Source organism: Macaca thibetana, chromosome 19, assembly GCF_024542745.1.
Source record: "Macaca thibetana thibetana isolate TM-01 chromosome 19, ASM2454274v1, whole genome shotgun sequence".
Classification (NCBI taxonomy): domain Eukaryota; kingdom Metazoa; phylum Chordata; class Mammalia; order Primates; family Cercopithecidae; genus Macaca; species Macaca thibetana.
Window position 1 is genome coordinate 49,904,716 of NC_065596.1, and position 23,017 is coordinate 49,927,732.

The following is a 23,017-nucleotide window of genomic DNA, read 5'->3' on the forward strand; positions in this document are numbered from 1 at the left end:
TTCCCTCGTCTCCCAGGCTGGAGTGCAATGGCGCAATCTTGGCTCACTGTAACCTCCGCTTCCTGGTTTCAAGCAATTCTCCAGCCTCAGCCTCCTGAGTAGCTGGGATTACAGGCACCCATCACCACGCCCGACTAATTTTAGTATTTTTAGTAGAGATGGGGTTTTGCCATGTTGGCCAGGCTGGTCTCGAACTCCTGACCTTGGGTGATCTGCCCACCTCGTCCTCCCAAAGTGCTGGGATTACAGGCATAAGCTACCACGCCGAGCCTCATAATTTAGAAACTCAAGAGAATAAGAAAAGTCTGTTATATTTATTCACATTTTTACTTTTTTCATTGCCTTTTCTTCCTTTCTGATGCTCTTAAATTCCTTATTTCCTTTCTGTTTCAACAACTTCCTTTAGCCATTCTCTTAAGGTAGGACTGCTGGCAATATTAGTTTCCTTAATTGAGAATGTTTTGATTTCTCTTTCATTCCTGAAGGGCATTTTAACTAGGTATAGGAGTATAGGCTGACAGGTTTTTTTTTTTTTTTTTTTTTTTTTGAGACAGAGTCTCGCTCTGTCGACCAGGCTGGAGTGCAGTGGCATGATCTAGACTCACTGCAAGCTCTACCTCCTGGGTTCATGCCATTCTCGTGCCTCAGCCTTCCGAGTAGCTGGGATTACAAGTGCCTGCCACCACGCCCAACTAATTTTTTGTATTTTTAGTAGAGACAGGGTTTCACCGTGTTAGCCAGGATGGTCCTGATCTCCTGACACTGTGATCCACCCACCTCGGCCTCTCAAAGTAGTAGGATTACAGGCATGAGCCACTGCACCCAGCCTTGACAGTTCTTTTTTTCTCCATCTGAAAACACTATGCCATTTCCTTTTGGCCTCCATGGTTTTTATTTTTATTTTTTTTGCTTTTATTTTTGAGACTGGGTTTTGCTCTGTTGCCCAAGTTAGAATGCAGTGGTGCAATTACAGTTCACTACAGCCTCAATTTCTCCCACTTCAGCCTCCCAAGTATCTGAGACCTCAGGCACGTGCTACCATGCCTGGCTAATCATATTATTATTATTATTTATAGAGATGGGGTTTCATCATGTTGCCCAGGCTGGTCTCAAACTCCTGGGCTCAAGCAATCCACCCGCCTCAGCCTCCCAAAGTGCTGGGATTATAGGCATGAGTCACTGGGCCCAGCCCCTCCATGGTTTTTGATGAGGAATTCACTGTCATTCTAATTGGTTTTCCCCTATAGGTACAGTATTTTTCTGACTACTTTAAACTTTTTAAAATTTATGTTTACTCTCCAGAAGTTTGATTATAACGTGTCTTAGTGTGGCTCTATTTGGATTTTTCCTGTTTGATACTAGCTCAGCTTGTCGATTCTGAAGGTTTATAGCTTTTGCCAAATTTGAGGAAATTTCAACATTTTTTCCAAAAGTATTTATTTGCATACTTTTTTCAGCTTCAGTACACTCTTTTCTTGTCGTCTTCTGGGATTCTGATTACCTGAATGTTAGACTTTTCATTATAGTCTCACAGGTCCTTGAGGCTCTGTTCATTTTTGTTTCATTCTATTTTTTCTTGTTCAGATTAGGTAATTTCTAAATTGTTCTATCTTCAAGTTCACTGATTCTTTCCTCTGACCACTTCATTTTGCTGTTGAGTCCATTCACTGAGTTTTAAGCTTTGATTATTGGAATTTTTCTGTTCTAAAATTTCCACTTGCTTATTCTTTGTGTCTTCTCCTTGTTTGCTTAGAGCTTGTATTTTCATTTGCTTCAAGTGTGTTTGTAACTGCTCAATGAAGCTTTTTTTTTTTATGATGGCTGCCTTAAATTCCTTATAAGATAATCCAATTTCTGTGTATCTCAGTGTTAGCATCTATTGACTGTCTCTTCTCACTCAAGAGATATTTTCCTGATTCTTAATATAATAAGTGATTTTTTATTTATTTATTTATTTATTTTTTTTTTTTTGAGACGGAGTCTCACTCTGTCGCCCAGGCTGGAGTGCAGTGGCTGGATCTCAGCTCACTGCAAGCTCCGCCTCCCGGGTTTACGCCATTCTCCTGCCTCAGCCTCCCGAGTAGCTGGGACTACAGGCGCCCGCCACCTCGCCTGGCTAGTTTTTTTTTTTTGTATTTTTTAGTAGAGACGGGGTTTCACCGTGTTAGCCAGGATGGTCTCGATCTCCTGACCTCGTGATCCGCCCGCCTCGGCCTCCCAAAGTGCTGGGATTACAGGCTTGAGCCACCGCGCCCGGCCAATAAGTGATTTTTTTTTGAGACAGAGTCTTGCTCCGTTGTCCAGGCTGGAATGCAGTTGCCCCATCCCAACTCACTACAACCTCCTCCTCCTGGGCTCAAGCTATTCTCCTGCCTCAACCTCCTGAACAGCTGCGTTACAGGCACATGCCACCACAGCCAGTTAATTTTTGCATTTTTAGTAGAGACAGGGTTTCACCATGTTGCCCGAGCTGATCTCAAACTGACCTCAAATATCTGCCTGCCTCGGCCTCCCAAAGTGCTGGGATTATAGGCATAAGCCACTGTGCCTGGCCTAAGAAGTGATTTTTAACTATATCCTATTATATTATGGGACCCTGGATCTTATTTAAATCTGCCATGTTAGCAGGCCTCCTGTGACACCATGTGTCTTGGTCCATTTAGGCTGCTATGTAACAAAATACTGTAATCTAGGTAGCTTATAAACAACAAAAGAGTTACTTCTCATAGTTCTGGAGGCTGGGAAGTCCAAGATCAAGGAACTGGCAGATTCACTGGCTGGTGAGGGCTTGTTTCCTGGTTCACTCATGGCACTTTTTTGCTGTGTCCTCTTCACATGGTGAAACAGCTCCCTTGTGCCTGTTTTATAATGGCACTAAACACCTCCTAAAAGGCCCTACCTCCTAATACCATCACCTTGGGCGTTTGGGTTTCAACATATAAATTTGGTGGGGGACCACAAAAACATTCGAACTATGCCAACGCTACACTAACGGGGAAAGAAGGGTGCTGCCTCGTTACTTCCAGACGGAAATGGAAGTCCAAGATGCCCACTTGCCCTCCATTGACATCTGGGGGTCAGCAGAAGGTGTGCTTCCTTATTGCTGGGTGAAGGTGAAAGTTCAGGCTCTCTACAGGTCCCTGCTGACACATCCTGGCTGGGAGAGATAGAAGTGCATCACCACTGCTCCTTACATGGTCCACCGACAGCATGGGGTAGGGCAGTAGATAGAGAAAGGCTTATTCCATCTGGGTGGTGGTTAGAGTCTCCACCTCCCTGTTGGCCTCCTCTGACACCATCCTGACAGAGAGGGGACAGGATGTCTCATTACCACTGAGCGAGAGTTGAAGTCCAGGTTTCCCAAGCAGCCTTCACAGATGTCTCTGGGAGATGGTGAAAGTTCTGGTTCCCCACTAGACTTCTCTGACACAGGTCTGGCAGGAAGCGAGGCATGCCTAGTGACAGCTGGGTAACGGTAGGAGTCTAGGCTTCCCACTGAACTTTGCTGATGGAGGTGGGAGTGGGGCTGTGGTTTTTTCTGTAGCATTTGGCTAGAATAAGGCAGTTAATGTTTGAACGTTTTCTGTCTTCTTAGGCTTCCTCTCTGCTGGTCCTTTGGCTAGAGGGAGGAGGCTTTTTGTTTGTTTGAGTCCACTGGTATTCCCAGGTTTCTGACTTCTTCAGCACCCAGTCAAGGATATATGGGGCAAAAAGAAAACCCAAGAAACTCGCTGTCAAATTTTCCCTCTGGTCTCAAGGTCTCTAGGCAGTCTGATTTCTTCTCACTACCTCTGAAATTCCTCTTCGGTTTGTTATATACATATACTGTCTAAGGTTTTTAAATGTACTTTGGGGAGGAACAGGGAGAAATGTCTCTACCCGCTCTTGTCTGGAACCATATAGGGTACTTAACATGATCTCTTAAGCATTTATCATGAATGTGTCTTGTTTCCACATAAATTAAGAACACTTTATTAACCTCCATATTTTAGCCTTTAATTAAGCTAAAGTATACACTTTATAATATGCTCGCTGTTCTGTTTTACTCTGTTCACATTTCTGACTGGAAACTTGAGTTTTTGCTGGTAAGAGTTTCATCATTCATGAAAAGATGACAAAATGGACTGAAGAAGGTACTGCTTCTTGTCACCGTCTTGAGCTCTGAATTTGTATTACCTTTTCTATACCAATTATTCCAACTCTTTCCCATTTGACATGGTTAGAGAGAAGTGATTCTAATTCATGAAGAAACTAAGTTAAATCACTTGCCTAAGCTAAAAGAGCCAGTTACTTTCAGAGCTGATAGCAGCAATTTAGTTTTATAACTCAGGATCCTTTCATTGTAATAATGTTCCTCCTTAAAGTCTGATACTTAAAACTACTTCTAATACCAACATAGCTTCAAATGCAAAAGTTGAACAAAGTTTAGAACTAAATATAAATTAGCTATATTATTTTAAAATGTTGTGTGAGCCAAAACAGTACCTTTGTTTTCTAATTTCAAAAGAGATACATATTCAGATGGGCACAGTGGCTCACGTCTGTAATCCCAGCACTTTGAGAGGCTGAGGCAGGTGGATCACTTGAGGTCAGGAGTTCAAGACCAGCCTGGGCAACATGGCAAAACCCTGTCTCTACTAAAAATACAAATATTAGCCAGGTGTGGTGGCATGTACCTGCATTCCCAGCTACTTGGGAGGCTGAGGCAGGAGAACTGCTTAAACTCGGGAGGTGGAGGTTGGAGTGAGCCAAGAACGCGCCGCTGCACTCCAGCATGGGAGACAGAGTGAGACTCACATCTCAAAGAAAAAAAAAAAAGAGATACATGTTCATTATCAGAAAAAATCAAAGATCTAAAGAACAAAAAGAATATGCAGAACATCAATCATGTAGCTGAATGTTAATACTTTACTGTGTGTTTTTCCAGAACCTTTACTCATTTTCTCTATGTTTTGCTTTTTCACAAAAATACGGGGGGAAACTAATGGTTATGTAACACTTGATTGCATAGATATGCCATCATTTATTTAAGTATACCCTACTGCTATTGGCTCAAGTCATTTCCAGTTTTTTATTTCTTTTTATCTTTTCTGCCCAGCTTTTTCTTATTACAATACAGCTAAAATGAACATGGTAGATTATTTACTTAGGATAAATTTATAGGGGTAGAAATGTTGGTGAAAAGGCAAATACATTTTTAGGCTTTTGATACCTGCTGTGAACTACACTAAAGGAGGATTATAGGAGTGTATAGGTTACCAGCAGTGTGGGAGTGGCCACTGGCACACCTGCAGAAACACTGAACATTTTATATACATATATAAACTTTGTCCTATCTACTTGCTCTTGCTGTATTCTACCTTCCTATTCTGCCCCCACCCGACATCCCACCCAAATTTTACTCTCGTTTGTGATCTCGGTGGTCCAGTTCTAGCTTCTCACTTCTGTAAACACTTCTCTGCCTAAAAATAACTTTTCTTCTTTTAGATGTATCAGTATTGCTAATTAGCAGCTATCATTTGTCTGCCTGTTCTTGATGTGTAACCTTTGTTTCCCAAGCTAAAAAGCAAACTGTGGCTACGACAATAAATTACACATATTAGCATTTCCTGTAGTGCCCATCCTATTACAGTGTCTCAGCAGACAGGCAATGTGTATTTGCTGGTTGGCTTTCATGTTTCTTAATTCAGACTCAATCCGTTATGGAAGCTGGCTGCATCTCCTTTGATATGGAATAAATGAGAGCAAATCCTTGGGCTACACTGCTGCCTTAGATCTGGAGAAAGTATTTTATTATACTTGGGAAATATTTAAGTTATTACTACTTTAGAATAGTAACTATAAGCCATTTTAAAACTGTACATAATACATAAAATCATATTTTTGCACATGAAAAAATGTGATTAAATGACAGCAGCAGACACTAGGAGACAGAGATGGGTTTCTTTATTTCACATGTGACTTTCAGCCAGTCAACAGGGATTCACACCCCATATTAGTTAAATGTGACTATGAAAATTTTATGAAGTACTACAAAAAAACTGTTATATACCTATTGAGTTCTTTTTTAAAAGGGGCAGTACACAGTAAGAAATCTTAAAAGAGCTGTCTTACATTTTAAAATTTAAGTCATCTCTATAACTAACAATTGACCTAGGCACTTATGCTCCAAAATAAATCCATTCCATTTTTCAACTTAAAATAAGCAGAATAAAAGTTAAGATGGTCAAACTAGGCTTCATAAATTACTCAGCTTCAACTGGCCACAGCAAATTTACAGCAGATCTAAGAAACAGCTTCAATTTTACCCATAAGTACTTGCATATTTTCATCTCATTCTATGATATAAAAACACTAAATGGCGAAAATCTCAAGTGAGAAAAGAAAGCAAAGCTCACCTTCACTGCTGGCAGCATGTCCAGGGAGTCCAGTGTGAACAGCACTAATGCTTGCATCAGCATCATAAATTGATTAAATTGCCATGTCAGACTAAAGAGAAAAGTTGATATGAAAATGGCAAGAAGTGTCAGCCTCTGTAAAAAGAAAACCTTTGTATAATTTACATGTCTCTAGTAATAAAAAACCTTGCAGACAAGTTTTCTCAAGAGCAGCCAGTATCTCTATAAACCAAACAGAAAAACCATAAACTGTTGCTCTGAAAACCCTTGCATTTGTTATTTAAGCTCTAACTATCATAAAGTGACACTTTGCATATAAATATTCACATACGGTGTGTGTATTCCACACTATTATGGAGGCGATAATGCACCAAATCACATCTCAAGAGCAAGGGCTTAAAAATTCTGACAGTTTTGCAGAAATTGTGTGTGGGTTTGCTGCAACTATTTAAGGGTAGATTATGTAGAGTACATTTTTAACATCAAAAATGAAAACATTTTCTTTGCAAAGTAGGAAAAAGCTCAGGAAAAGAAAACTTAATTTAACTCAAGTTTAAAAATTGGTCATGGAATAAGAACTATTCACATGCATTGGGATACTAAGCACATCACATTTTTTGAAGCTTCATATATAAAATTGGGGGATTAAAAATATATGAAATTTTATAAACACTTACTTCAGAAAGAGGCTGTAAGTTTGGTCTCAGGAAATATGTAATTGCTGCTATCTGAATTGCAAAGAATGGCAGCGCCCAGTTCTCCCTCAGTGGGATGGTAAACTCAACTCTTGTGGTATCTATTCTGCACAAAAGAAAACACAAATGGCCAAAGTGATAGCTTTTACAATAATTTCTTCGAAGACTTCCTCAGTGAAAGATATATTAAGGACAAGTATACTTAAGGTCTGATTCTGGCCACTGGTTCTCAATAACTGTCCTTATCATCATCATCATCATCATCCCTGTAACATAAAATTGGCATAGAGACATTTAAGTGCTCTGTCCATGGGTATGCCCTTAGCACCTGGGATTCAAACCCAGGTCAGACCTACTCACAAATGTATCATGCCAAACCCTTACTTTTATTTCTCCCTAACTTCATTAGTGTCAAGAGGCAATAAACATTTTCCCTCTCTGTATTTCTTTGGTGTTTTTTATACTTGAGTCTTAAATATGTCATTGACAGTATTTTTAAAAAACTTCCTTCCTCTCTAGAATGTGAACCCCGAGAGGGCAAGTATGGGTAAGATTTTTCATCTTTGTATACCATCCCCACACATACTAGGCATTCAATAAATGATACACATATATAACACACACATACATGTGTGTGTCTATATATCAAACAAGGTATCTATATCTACATATATCTCTATATGAAAGAGATATATAAATGAAACAATGTATCAATGTATACATATATCTCATATAAAAGAAATATAGATATACAGATATCTATATCTATATACAAAATGTAACCTTTTAAGCCTCGATTTTATCGTTTCTAAAATGGGGATAATAATGGTATCTACTCTATAGGGTGCTTAGAAGAAGACATATAACGCATATTGTAAAGTGTTTGGCATATAGTAAACCCCAACAGGATTGTAATAATGAGTAATTTGCTTAGACTTACAAAATAAAACCTGTATTAGAACTCATGCTCAAGTTTTAAGACTCCTTTTGAATACTGGTATTGCCACTGTAGGTCAGGCAATAATTCAATGATCTTGAATATGTTTTTTTAAAATGTGATTTCATAAGGCTCTACTGCTTATAATAGTAGATATTAAATAAGGCAAAAATGCCCTTGCATTTGTACATCTTTAAGCTCTACTAATTGAGAGCCATACACAACCCTATTAAGGTTGACAGTGAAGATACAATTAAAACTTCTTAGGCAAGGTACAGTGGCTCATGCCTGTAATCCCAATACTTTGGGAGGTCAAAGTGGGAGGACTGCTTGAAGCCAGGAGTTCAAGACCAGCCTGGGCAACACAGGGAGATCCTGTCTCTACAAAAAACAAAAACAATCCCTAAATAAATAAAATTTTTAAAAATCTTCATTGGCTTTAAAAAAGAGCAAAAAGAACCCAAAAACTTTTTAATGACTGATATGCTAATTACCTTGATCTGATCACTATACACTCTATATGTATTGAAATATCACTATGTAGCCCATGAATATGTACAGTTACTATTTGTCAATTTAAAAAAACCCTTTAAGAGATGAGATATGTGGCTGGAGAAATCTTGATCACACAGCAAACAGATAATAGGTTTGGGATTATTATGAATGATTTTCTTGATTTGCAATTCAATGCTCTCTGTTCCTCAGCTGGAATTATACGTAAGCAGCACTTTCTCCCTAACTAAACAAGAAAAATTGAGTAAACCACCAGGTAAAACCAAAGAGAAAATGCTCCCAACCAATCAAATGTGGCAGAAGAAATTTCTCTGAGCTGGAAATGAAGTCACTTCATTTTTACTTACATTTTGGAAAGAAAAGAAGCATACTGACTCCAACTCACCTATTTGTGACATACCAGAAAGCCGCCAACAGTCCTGACAGCCACGTACCACTGAGTAGCCAGCTGGTTATATAGAGAGCTGTGACATAGATCGCCTGGAGCCCAAATAAGGTGTAAATATAAAAATAAACCGGCTCTAAATATTTCTGTAAAAGGGAACAATAAAACAAGTTTGTCAGGTGAGCCCTAACCCTCCTCAGTGCCATTTCAAACATGACAGTAGGAACAGAATATGCAGGAGCTTGCCCCTAATTCCAAGCAGCAAGCCTACACACTTTCACCCATTTGGGCAGCCTTTCTTCCCACCACGAAGAGACAGGGGAAGGAAGTCCGTGAGAAGTCTGGCTTCACTCTTTACTCCAGAAAGTTTTATACCTAACTCAGTCCGAGGATACCTCATCATTCACATGAGAAGTGGTCATTGTGATTTGCTGACTTTACAAATTTTTTTATCTCAAAGATCCATCAGGACTGATTACACATTTCCAAATGAAAGTATTTATTAGCTTCTAGGCTGCATACATATATAAGCCAGGAAGCATCTATGTACAAAAACCTTTTATCTTATGTAAACAAAAAGCAATATCTTACAAAATATAAAGTTCACAATATACATGGAAAAAATACGGTATTGCTGATTTTCTACTAAACCAGTTGAAGATCAGAAGGACAGATGTGACAACTTTCAGCTCAAAATGGCAGGCTTTGACTTTCATCTGATATTAACAATTCAATGTCACAAAACATAACATACCTGTATGGGTAGAACTCTATATAAAATACTGAGAAAAACCTCTTGGTAAATATTCATTCGCTGAAGGAGATTAATTGTCTTCATAGATTCAGTTTTATTATCATATATTAGGCCATGAAAACCTAAGATTGGTATGTGAAAAGTTAGGAAGAAAATAATTACACTCATAATTATTCATTCATTCAAAACTATCCACAGATTGTTTAGTATGTTGTAGAGTGTGGTAGGCATTGGGGATATAATAGTAAGCAAAAAAACCATACTCCTGCCCTCAAAGAGCTTACCACACATTCGATGGACATCATTTAAACATTTACACAAACATAGGCAAATTAAAACTTTTGTAACTGGAATGCAAATACCACCACCACCACCACCACAAGGTCCTTCTCTAGAAATGTGGGCAAGAGGATTTCACATTTCTCCACCCTGCTCTCCTGCCATGCGACCTGCAGTATCTCCTTTGGGAGAATATACATGGCCTTCCTTCTCCACTCCCCAGAACAGCTTTGGTCATGTGCTCTAACCAGCGGCATGTGAGTGGATGTAAGTCACAGCTGAGCAGAGGCTTTAGGAGACAAGGCATGTTTCTACCAGTTCTTGCTCTTGCCCTCTGCCATGACACTGGCATGTTCCAAATAGGGCTTGAATGCATGGATGTTCGGGGCAGAGTAGAGCTGCAGCTCCCTCACAGCAGACATTGTCATGAGAAGGAGAACTCGACCTGCTGTTATAGAGATCCAAGCCATAGAGGTCCTTTGTCACTGTAACCAGGCTAATTAATCCAAGGCATGAATGGACAGTTCACAGAAGAAAACATGCACACAGTCCTTCCCCATAGGAGAAGATGCTCAACCTTGCTCCTATTAAAAGACTGCAAATTAAAACTACCCTGAGGGATGCTATTTCTCACCTACTGCCTTGGCAAAAAAAGTTTTACAATACACTGTGAGATTATAAAAACAGTAGACTCCTATATACTATAGTTGGGAATACAAAATGGTGTCATCTCTATGGAGAGGAATTTTGCAGTATCTAGCAAAATCACATAGGAATTTACCCTTTGACCCAGAAAGCCTGTGTCTAGGAATCAATCCCACACACAGGCTGGCAAAAAGACAAAATGACATCGGCACAAGGTCACTCATGCAGCACAATTTGTACCAGCAAAAAATTGATCCAAAACAACCCAGATGTCCCTCAATGGGAGGTGCTGTGGACTGAAATGTGTCCCCCTCAAATCTGTATGCTGAAGCCCTAACCCCCAATATGACTGTTCTTGGAGACAGGGCCTACAGGAGGCAATAAAGGGTAAGTGAAGTCACACAGTTGGGGTCTTAATCTGACAGGACTGGTGTTCTTATAAGAGGAACAGACAAGAGCTTGCCCTTGTGCTCTCTCTGCATTTGCACAGAGGAAAGGCTATGTGAGGACACAGCAAGAAAAGGGCATCTACAAAGCCAGGAAGAGAGGCCTCAATAGAAACCAATCCTAACAGCATGAGGATCTTGGACTTCTAGCCTCCAGAAGGGAGAGAAAAATTTCTGTTGTTTAAGCCACGGAGTCTGTGGTATTACATTATGGCAAGCCTGAAGTCTAACACAGGAGTTGTAGAGTTATGGGCCCTCATGATGGGATTAGTGGCCTTAAAAGAAGTGACACCAGAGAACTTGCTCTTCTCTTTCTGCCATGTAAGGACAGAGCAAGAAGGTGGCTGTCTGCAAGCCAGGAAGACAGGCCTCCCTAGAATCTGACCATGTGGCTCCCTAACCTCAGACTTCCAGCCTCCTAAACTGTGAGAAAAAAAATTCTGCCCTTTAAGCCACGCTGTCTGTTGTGTTTTAATTCATTAATTTTTTTATTTTTAAAATTTTGATACGGAGTCTCGCTCTGACACCCAGGCTGGAGTGCAGTCGCATGATCTCGGCTCACCACAACCTCTGTTTAAGCGATTCTCCTGCCTCAGCCTCCCGAGTAGCTGGAATTATAGGCATGCGCCACTATGCCCGGCTAATTTTTTTGTATCTTTAGTAGAGACAGCGTTTCTCCAGGTTGGTCAGGCTGGTCTCAAACTCCCGACCTCAGGTGATCCGTCCGTCTCGGCCTCCCAAAGTGTTGGGATTACAGGCGTGAGCCACCGCACCTGGCCTTGGGGGATCATTTTAAACTGCAACAAAGAGCAAAACAATGCAAAGGCCATGGCATAAAAGAGATTTTCTGAAAAGGACACTGCAGTGTGAGAGCTGAGACAAGGAGGCAGAGTGTCACCTCATTCAGTCTCTGTGGGAAACACGTATGCCAGAGACTATGTTGCTCTGGACATGTCCATGAATGACTGTGAAAGCACTATTAATACTGATTTTAGGTTATAAGTACATTTTAGGAAGTAAATGATTTTGCAACTATGCGATCTGTGAATAACGAGGTTTGATTGTATGGGGAAAAAATGAATACTAAGCCTGCCTTTCTTGTATAAACTGTACCGCAAGGTAGCCAAACAATGAGAAGGTTCTCTATATAACAGAGTTCCAACTAATAAATACAGGAGGAATGACAGAATTAGAAGGTCACTAATTTGCATCCCAACTGAAATAAGAACTACAGACGATAATCATCAATGGCTGCTAAAACCAGTGAAGGGCTGGTGAGTAATTACCCTTATTATGGATGAATCTGGCTATCAACACAGGGACCAACTCATTAATTTTTATGGCACATTATGCACAAAACCAAAGATAACCAAAATGTCATGTCTCCTAGGTGATAAAACTACAAGTACAAAACATCACTTATGGGCTGGGTGCAGTGGCTCATGCCTATAATTCCAGCACTCTGGGAGGCTGAGGCAGGAGGATCACTTGAGCTCAGGAGTTTGAGACCAGCCTGGGCAACATAGTGAGACTTCGTCTCCACAGAGAAACAAAACAAAACAAAAAACGAATGTGGTAGTGCACACCCGTAGTCCCAGCTACTTGGGAGGCTGAGGCAGGAGGACTGCTTGAGCTTGGGAGATTGAGACTGCAGTGATCTATGATCATACCACTGCAACTAATTTATGAATAACTGCCACCAAAAATGTCAAAGCCGACTCCAAATAAAGCCTATAAAAGAGCAGTTTTTCTGTCACAGGCACTCATGCTAAGCTTGTCAAGTATATATTAGGTAGAAGAGATGCATGTTGGGGCTTTCATTAGATAGAGTAAAGGCAGAGTGTGGGGTCTGACCCACTCAGGGTAAGGAAAAATGCAGGAAAATGGCGACTGTGAAATAAAGGAATGAATGGGGGCACTGGGGACAAGAGAGACAACTGTAATTTTTATTTGTGTTACCAAAATGCCTTCTGTTCTCAGACAATACTCCTTTCACCTGCAAAGACCTCTTCCAAAATGATCATGAGAAAATTCAGCAACAAAACCATGAAATTGTAAAGGTATTACTTTTGGGATGGAACAGAGCTGGAAGGCAAAGAGAGGAGGGTTATATAAAGTATTACATAACTTCTTCCAGAGCAAAAAAGACATTTTCATGGAATGATTAGACATTAACAAGGAAAAGCTACACATGTTCTAGAGAGCATTTAAGTAGTTTTTACTACACAGTACTTCTGACTAAAATATTGAAAAAAATGCAGAAGACCCCAAACGAAACTATCAGTTGTAATTACCTTGCACGAGGGTTGGAGCCTGCAGCATCTGCTTGTAGTAGGAGTAATACAAGCCACACTCCGTTCTGAATGAGATTTCTCGCTCCACTTCCTGAAACAGAGTTAGATCCTATGGGTTTACATGACCTAGTTTTGGTTTAAATACATATTATTCCTGTAGAAAGGATATATAACTGCAACTTGAAAGAGAAAAAACTCTGAAAATATATCTCAAAAAATTTTGGCAAACAAGAATGGAAGGCTGATCATTGGTAAAGTTGAGTGCGGGATACATGGGAGTCTGTCCTACTATTCTCTACTTTAATGAATGTTTAATCTTAAAAAAATTTTTAAAGAATACATCATCATTCCTATGCAATATCAGTGACACACAAAACAGGGATGGCAGAAACAAAAATCTCCCACATGAAAAGAAATATAATTGCATTAGACACCTACCTAAAAGCTACCAGTATTACATAAGATCCATCATTTTCTTTTTATTCTAAGATTAAAAGGCATTCGTAGTCAAATAAGGCAGACACATGAATTTTACTCTGACAAGTGTAACCCTGGTGGGAAGAGGTTCATGCAGGTAAATGGATATATGAAATATTTAAACTGCTTTTAGATAAGTATTCAACCCTAGAAGAACTGAAAACCTAAAGTAATAGCTATTAGCCAATTTAGTTACAAGATACATTTATTAAATTTAAATTATTACTATAAAACATAGAAGCAATAGACAATAATGACACTGAAGACTTTCTGGAATAACGCAATTAATACTGTTGGATGATACACTTTATCTATAGGTTAAGCTGCCCTAACCTGAAAAGCTGAAATCCAAATGAAATACTTTAAAATCAGATACTTTTTGAGAGCCAAAATGATGCCACAAGTTACCCTGAAAGTGTTATTTTTTTCACTGTACTGATGGTATGTCATATTTTTTATTGTTAAGTACTTATGTGTGAATAAGTATAAGAAAATGATTACTTATAAAGGTAGCATGTAAATTCAGAGTCAGGAACAATGGTGATGCCAAATAATCATAGATCGCCCACTAGGATGGTTGAGATAGTGACACCTTTGTTTTCTGATGGTTCAGCATCTACAAACTTTGTTTCATGCACAAACTTACGAACTACATTGTATAAAATCACCTTCGGGCTATGTGCATAAGGTATACATGAAACATAAACGAATTTCATGTTTACACCTGAATCCTATCCCCAAGATTTCTCATTAGGTACATGCAAATAACCCAAAATCTGAAATCCAAGACACTTCCGGTCCCAAGCATTTCAGATGAGGGATACTTAACCTGTACCTGTAAAAGCATAAATAAATAAAAAGTTATTATCTATGTCATTAGAGATTCTTTTACACCAGTGTTAAAAACGAAACAAAACAAAACAAACCATGTCCTAGAATCTGTAACACATTGTCTAAAACATAATTCGATCTGTCTTTTTTTTTTTGAGATGGAGTTTCACCCTTATTGCCCAGGCTGGAGTGCAATGGTGTGATCTTGGCTCACCGCAACCTGCAACTTCCAGGTTCAAGCGATTCTCCTGCCTCAGCCTCCCTAGTAACTGCGATTATAGGCATGTGCCACCACTCCCGGCTAATTTGGTATTTTTAGTAGAGACAGGGGTTTCTCCATATTGGTCAGGCTGGTCTTGAACTCCTGACCTCAGGTGATCCGTCCGCCTCGGCCTCCCAAAGTGCTGGGATTACAGGTGTAAGGCACCGCACCCAGCCATGTTTTTCCATATTATAGCAGATCCACATTCCACAAACCCAGTGGGAGAAAGTGATAAATACTGAACATCTCATTTTCCAGCTGATGAATTTCTTTTAGCTCATTTTGCTTTCCCCTAACTCCAACTAATTTTCATATGGTAATAAACATTTCATTAAAAGAACTACTCAGGCTGGGTGCGGTGGGTCACGCCTACAGCCTTGCACTTTGGGAAGCCAAAGTGGGTGGATTGCCTGAGCTCAGGAATTCAAGACCAGCCTGGGAAACATGGCAAAACCCTGTCTCTACCAAAAAAAAAAAAAAAAAAAATTAGCCAGGCATAGTGGCATGTACCTGAATTCCCAGGTACTGGGGAGGTTAAGGAAGGAGGATTGATTGAGACTCAGCCTACTGGGAGGCTAAGGCTGCAGTAGCCATGATCAAGCCACTCCAGCCTGGATGATAGAGCAAGACCCTGCCTCAATAAATAAATAAATAAATAAGAATCATTCATGCCATTATCTTCAGACTTAGAAATTATTTATTTAATATATTTCTGCTACCCTCTAAATCTTTTTATCATTGTTTGCTAACTCCTTTTAGAAAAATGAGAGGTATGGTAGCAAACCTTACATATTGAACTTCCTTTCACAGAAAACAAATTTTGTTTTAAATGCTTGAGGAAATCAAACATTTAAAAAAAGGCCCATCAGGTTCTGAAATTTATTTATTTTTTGGAGACAGGGTCTCACTCTGTCACCCAGGTTGGAGTACAGTGGCCTGATCACGGCTCATCGTAGCCTTCGCCTGCCAGGCTCAAGTGATCCTCTCGCCTTAGCTTCCAAGTAGCTGGGACTACAGGCACATGCCACTATGTCTGCCTAATTTTTGTATTTTTTGTAGAGGTACAGTTTCGCCATGTTGCCCAAGCTGGTCTTGAACTCCTGAGCTTAAGTGATCCTCCTGCCATGGCCTCCCAAAGTGCTGGGATTACAGGCAGGAGCCACAGTGCCTGGGCCTAAAATTTAATTTCAATAACACACTTGCTTTATAAAAAGGCTAATACATAATGATACAACTTTTCTAACTTTCATTGCGAGTGATTTGTGTTGTATCTTTCATAGCAGTAAAGGCAATTCTTCTGGGTAGTTATGTTAACCCACTCATTTTTTATCTTTGAGAAAAAGTGCTCTATTGCTTTTAAGAACATAAACCCAACCCGGTATCACTCGTTTCTAGAATGTACTCAGTCAAATAGCCACAGAGGCTATGAATTGATGTTAACTGAGCAAATACTAGCTTTTGTCCATGCAAATAAGAAAAACAACATTAATTACATTATTTTCTTTAGATTCCTTAAAGTGTTCAAAGGCACTCGAGGAGTATGAAAATCCTCATGTCACACCTACATCCCAAATCAAACTGGAGAGCCAATAAAGAATGAAAGAGTGAATTATATGGTTCTAAGAATAAAAGACTAGGGAATAAGAAAAAACGTTGCTCAACGTACTAAAGGTAGAAAGCTTTTGTGTCCCATCCCTCCCTTTAATATAGCCAGAATGCATAAAGAACAGAGGAGGACCTAATTAGTAAAAATGCATTCAAACATGATTAATTGGTAATCTGGCACCAGCTGTATAGAACCAAATGCTATACTTTATTAGACAGACACTTGCAAGTTTTACATCTGCTTCATGCTAACAGAACATCTGCTTCACTCATTCAAACACTTTTCCAGTTTTATGGCAATTTATACTTCGCTTGGTAGATCACACCCGTGAAAATATACACCAATAGTAGTTATCCTCTAAAGAATGCAAAACGAACAAATACTTCATATTTCAATTTGCACAGGTTCCATGGGGAATGCAATGTTGACAGAACGAAAACATCTTCAAAGATAATGACAGAAAGTAGTAGAAAGACAAAAGATTTGTATTTATAAAGAACTGTACAGCTGGCCAGGCACGGTGGCTCATGCCTGTAATCCCAGTACTTTGGGAGGCCAAGGCAGGTGGATCATGAGGTCAGGAGTTCAAGACCAGCCTGGCTAACATGGTGAAACCCCGTCTCTACTAAAAATACAAAAAATCAGCTGGGCGTGGTGGCAGGCACCTGCAATCCCAGCTACTCGGGAGGCTGAGGCAAGAGAATCACTTGAACTCGGAGGGCAGAGGTTGCAGTGAGCCGAGATCACGCCACAGCACTCCAGCCTGGGAGACAGAGTGAGACTCTGTCTCAAAAACAAAACAAAACAAACAAACAAAAAACCACATGGTTTAAGTACCACAATGGTACTTAAAACCACTGAAGTAACAGTGTATATAGTAACTTAACAGAAGTACAAAAGGAAAATAAAATGACTGCTCACAATGACTCATCACATTCCCCACAGGCACTCAGATAAGTTGCTGGCAATGCCCAAAGGCTAAAGAGTCCTTTGAGACAAACGACACCCAATGTGGAAAGGAAACATCAAATTAGCTTTTAAAAAATCTCACGTAAATAGATCCCCCACATAATGTCTGGTCACCCTGGCCTGCCTTTAGCAAGAATCCTCTAAGCCTGGTTGAGCCAGAATCTCCCGCACCCCAGTGGTTCCTCTTACTCATTTCCCAGCCACTGACCCCACCCCGCTCCTTGGCTGCCCATTCCTACTCACCCATGCTATACTAGGAGTTGAGTACAATCTCTCTCCACCACTGCAAGACCTTGTTGCAGCGGTCCCTACAGCTATCACGATGGTCTTGAATAAAGTCTTCCTCACCCTGCTTTAAAAAAAAAAAAAAACAACTCATGTAAAAAAGTTCTGTTTACAGGCCAGGTGGATTACGCAGGACTGGCTCATGGCAAAAACCCAATCTGCAAAAATATAAAAAATTAGCTGGGCACATGGCATGCACCTGTAGTTCCAGCTACTCGTGGGGTTGCAGTGGGAGAATCACTGAGGTCGAGGCTACTCAGTGCAAGATCCACCACTCACTTGGGGAAGTCAAGGTGGGCAGATCACTTGAGGTCAGGAGTTTGAGATGAGCCTGGCCAACATGGCAAAACCCTGCCTTTACTAAAAATACAAAAATTATCCGGGCATTGTGGCGCATGTCTGTAATTCCAGCTACTTGGGAGGCTGAGGCATGAGAATTGCTTGAACCTGGGAGGTGGAAGGTGCAGTCAGCTGAGATCCCGGCACTGCACTGCAGCCTGGGTGATGGAGTGAGACTCTTGTCTCAGGAAAAAAAAAAAAAAATTTTGTTTACAAAAATTGTCCCCCAAAATAATTAGACTGTTAGTAGTGGGGAAGCCACCGAAAAATTAACTTTATAAATGTAATCTGTTTCAGAATGAGGTTAACAAATCATCTCACCAAGAAATAGTAGCCCATAAGACAGCTGTTCTTAAAGTTCTGTACTGGGAATCATGCCCTCAGCAAACATATTTATGGCACATACATGGTTTATTGTCTGGTTAAATTCATGTCCATCTGTTAGAGGGGAATGATTCTTGCCCTAGAGTTGATTAAAGCCGTGGCATGTGAGAAGTGCCAAGCAGGGCTTGTGAGGAGGGCAGTCTGCTGCTGAAGCGACAGTTCTTCCACTGGGCCCACACTCAGGCAATCAGCAGTCTTAGCACTACTGTGCTAGTATTGTGTGGATTAACCCTATCTATTCTTTTCTTTTTTTTTTTTTTTTCTGTCACCCAGGCCGGAGTGCAGTGGTGAGACGGAGTCTGGCTCTGTCGCCCAGGCTGGAGTGCAGTGGCCGGATCTCAGCTCACTGCAAGCTCCGCCTCCCGGGTTTACGCCATTCTCCTGCCTCAGCCTCCCGAGTAGCTGGGACCACAGGCGCCCTGCCACAGCCTCCACCATCACCCGGCTAGTTTTTTGTATTTTTTTAGTAGAGATGGGGTTTCACCGTGTTAGCCAGGATGGTCTCGATCTCCTGACCTCGTGATCCGCCGGTCTCGGCCTCCCAAAGTGCTGGGATTACAGGCTTGAGCCACCGCGCCCGGCCTGTATGCTGTCTTTATATGCAATGGAATGACTGGGTTAAAACGTGTAAATCACTTTCTCTTACTTGAGCATTTTCTTTTTTTGTTGTTTTTTTTTTTTTTTTGAGACGGAGTCTTGCTCTGTTGCCCAGGCTGGAGTGCAGTGGCGCGATCTGGGCTCACTCCAAGCTCCGCCTCCCAGGTTTACGCCATTCTCCTGCCTCAGCCTCCCGAGTAGCTGGGACTACAGGCGCCTGCCACCACACCCGGCTAGTTTTTTGTATTTTTAGTAGAGACAGGGTTTCACTGTGTGAGCCAGGACGGGATGGTCTCGATCTCCTGACCTTGTGATCCGCCCACCTCAGCCTCCCAAAGTGCTGGGATTACAGGCGTGAGCCACCACACCCGGCCCTACTTTCTAGGCATCATTCATGGTCTCTGACCATTAGACGTTACTGTGGAGAACCTGAATGCCAGGTTGACCTTTGTTTCTCCTTATTGGTAACTTGATCTTTTTGTCTAGAATGTCCAAAGGTTTCTTTATATATTTAAGTCCAGCAACTTCAGAGAACTCTATCCTGCTAATGATTTTTCTAGGCCAATTTATCCCGGAACCTGCTCTGCCCCTTCAATTACTAGATTCAAATTTCCTTTTATTTTTGGAAAGTTTCCTTGAATTACATCTTTAAACACGTGCTTTTTTGTTTTGTTTTGTTTTCCTGATTTATTGTTCTGGTTCTCTTTTTTTGGGACACAAATGATGCATGCTTGCTGCTCTTTGTCCTCAATTGTCACTTGCTTTCTCATACTGTCACTTTATTCAATCTTCCTTTCATTTTGTTGACCTCTCTCAGTCCTGTCCAACATTGCTCTTTCTGTACATTCTGCAGATTCTAGTCTCCTGTATGGTGCATCCGAGATGGTCATAATTTCTACAATGATTCTACCTTGTAATTCTATTTCTTGTCTAAAGTCTGCCAGTTCATGTTTCACTTCCTTTTGTTCTCTTCCTGTTCCCCCTTGAAGAAGGTACACAGCTTCTTACGCTTCTCCTTTGTATGCATCTTCCACAGTGGCAAATGATTACCTTTTAATGTGACATGTGTGGTTACAACCTCCACATCTCCACCGTAAAATTCTTCTGAGGACTGTTCTTCATCAATGATGTCTACTTGTTGTTCTCTTCCCTTTTTTGTTGCGGTATCACTGGACAATCTTGTCCCAGTTCCTTCCTTATCAGTTATGTCTGAATGTGGCAAGTTCTTTTTTTTTTTTTTTTTTTTTTTTGAGACGGAGTCTCGCTCTGTCGCCCAGGCTGGAGTGCAGTGTCTGGATCTCAGCTCACTGCAAGCTCCGCCTCCCGGGTATACGCCATTCTCCTGCCTCAGCCTCCCGAGTAGCTGGGACTACAGGCGCCTGCCACCTCGCCCGGCTAATTTTTTGTATTTTTTAGTAGAGACGGGGTTTCACTGTGTTAGCCAGGATGGTCTCGATCTCCTGACCTCGTGATCCGCCCGTCTCGGCCTCCCAAAGTGCTGGGATTACAGGCTTGAGCCACCGCACCCAGCCTTTGAATGTGGCAAGTTCTTACCACACAAGCTACTTGCAGGAAGTTCATGTGGGGGCGAGGCTGGGCACAAAGCTCAGGTCAGCAAGATTTTTCATTATATAGGGTGTTTTACAAGGGTGAGTTATTTAGTCTTTTCCTCATTTTAGTCAACAGAACTTGATAGCTTTGGGGATCTTCAAAATGCAGGTTGCCTCCCTTCATTACTGTCCTCTTAAATCCCATCTCTTACAAATATGGCTTGTCTCTGTGATCACTCCTTCTGGCCGGCCTGTGTAGCGTGCTGTTCTTCATAGCAGAGTGGATCCAAGAGAGCTGCTGCCACTATAGCCTGCACACTCATCCCATGTTCCTACTCAAGGAACTGTTGGTTTTACCCCTAAGGAGATGCCACTAACTTTGGAGGACGATGCTTTACTCACTTTATCTGACCCCTGCAGCTTGCAGACTCCTCTTTCTTTTTTTTTTTTGAGATGAAGTCTCGCTTTGTCACCCAGGCTGCAGTGCAGTGGCGCAATCTTGGTTCACTGCAACCTTTCCCGCCCAGGTTCAAGCGATTCTCCTGCTTCAGCTGGGATTACAGGAGTGCACCACCACGCCTGGCTAATTTTTGTATTTTTAGCAGAGACAGGGTTTTGCCATGTTGGCCAGGCTGGTCTTGAACTCCTGGGCTCAAGTGATGTGCCCGCCTTGGCCTCCCAAAGTGCTGGGATTACAGGCATGAGCCACCATGCCTGGCCGCAGACTCTTCTCTCAGCATCTTTCTGAGTGCCACTGGATTTAGCAGCCCCCTTGATCAAAGTTGGAACTTGATTATCTATTTTTCACATTCCTTAATTGCTCTGAGGGAATTCCAAGAAAGAAGGAACTGATAACCACTACATTGCCACTTTAAAGTGAGAATAAGTAAGCCATGTTAGGAATTTAACTGTAGTATTATAAACAATCTAACTATCCAAAGTTGGGAGCATGAAAATGGTGGAATAATCAAGAGTATAGAAACTTCAAAAATATTAAATTATAAAACCATAACTACTTACGTAATTACAAAAGTTTTGTGAAAATGTATACATGGAAAAAGCATAGGATGTAACAGCAGATAAGGTAGATTATAAAAACTAGCTATACTCGGGTCATAAATAAGTAAAATATTTAGGCACTTAGGAGGAAGAATAGAAGGGAAAAATGAAAACTGCTTTTTGTTAAGGGTAATGAATATTAAGTAATTTTTTCATTTAAAATTTTGTCATTATTGTTACAACATAGTTTCAATAATTAAAAAAAAATACACACTCAGAAAATAAAAAGGAAGGCTATACAGATCTATCAAATACATGGCAGGGCGTGGTGGCTCACGCTTGTAATCCCAGCACTCTGAGAGGCCAAGATGGGCGGAACACCTGAGGTCAGGAGTTCGAGACCAGCCTGACCAACATGGCAAAACTTCGTCTCTACTAAAAAATACAAAAATTAGCTGGGCGTGGTGGTGCGCACCTGTAATCCCAGCTACTCTACTCAGGAGGCTGAGGCAGGAGAATCACTTGAATTCGGGAGGCGAAGGTTGCAGTGAGTCAAGACTACACTACTGTACTCCAGCCTGGGCGACAGAGTGAGACTCCATCTCAACAACAACCACAATAAAAAACAAAACCACTAAACAAAAATCACTTAAAATGCATCCACTGGCTCCTGTAACTGCCAGGACTAACCATATCGTATCCTCGAAGGCAAGCTCTGGAAGTCATATCCTTTGGTTCTAGTTCCCATCCAGATCCTTCACAGCAGCCAGTGCCTCCCCTTTTCCTCTGCCTACCCCATACCCTCAGCACCAGCAGTGGACTCTACTGCAGAATACTGAAAGCTACTTAGCACTGATGACGTGCCAGGCACCATAAGGGCAGAACACCAAGTAAGAAAATGGGCTTTCACGGCCGGGCGCGGTGGCTCAAGCCTGTAATCCCAGCACTTTGGGAGGCCGAGACGGGCGGATCACGAGGTCGGGAGATCGAGACCATCCTGGCTAACATGGTGAAACCCCGTCTCTACTAAAAAATACAAAAAACTAGCCGGGCGAGGTGGCGGGCGCCTGTAGTCCCAGCTACTCGGGAGGCTGAGGCAGGAGAATGGCGTAAACCCGGGAGGCGGAGCTTGCAGTGAGCTGAGATCCGGCCACTGCACTCCAGCCTGGGCGGCAGAGCGAGACTCTGTCTCAAAAAAAAAAAAAAAAAAAAAAAAAAAAAAAAGAAAATGGGCTTTCACTAGCTGCACATGGTGGCTCATGCCTGTAATCCCAGCACTTTGGGAATTTGAGGTGGGCGGATCACGAGGTCAAGAGATCGAGACCATCCTGGCCAACATGGTGAAACCCCGTCTCCACTAAAAATACAAAAA

The 23,017-nt window shown here is 41.3% G+C and overlaps 2 protein-coding genes across 7 annotated transcripts in view; both read right to left on the bottom strand.

Annotated features, from left to right (window-relative positions):
- The window catches only part of PDCD5 (programmed cell death 5), a 1,006,786-nt gene that overhangs the window by 145,972 nt on the left and 837,797 nt on the right, over nucleotides 1-23,017 (bottom strand). The gene's annotated exons all lie outside the window — the stretch shown is intronic.
- DPY19L3 (dpy-19 like C-mannosyltransferase 3) overlaps nucleotides 1-23,017 on the bottom strand; it is a 75,231-nt gene that overhangs the window by 38,480 nt on the left and 13,734 nt on the right. For all 3 annotated transcript variants that reach the window (XM_050771986.1, XM_050771987.1, XM_050771985.1), the window contains exons 4-8: nucleotides 13,347-13,437; nucleotides 9,683-9,804; nucleotides 8,929-9,074; nucleotides 7,076-7,199; nucleotides 6,399-6,533 (exon numbers count right to left, since the gene is read on the bottom strand). In XM_050771986.1, coding sequence (XP_050627943.1) covers nucleotides 6,399-6,533; nucleotides 7,076-7,199; nucleotides 8,929-9,074; nucleotides 9,683-9,804; nucleotides 13,347-13,437 — 618 coding nt within the window. The remainder of the gene's footprint in view (nucleotides 1-6,398; nucleotides 6,534-7,075; nucleotides 7,200-8,928; nucleotides 9,075-9,682; nucleotides 9,805-13,346; nucleotides 13,438-23,017) is intronic.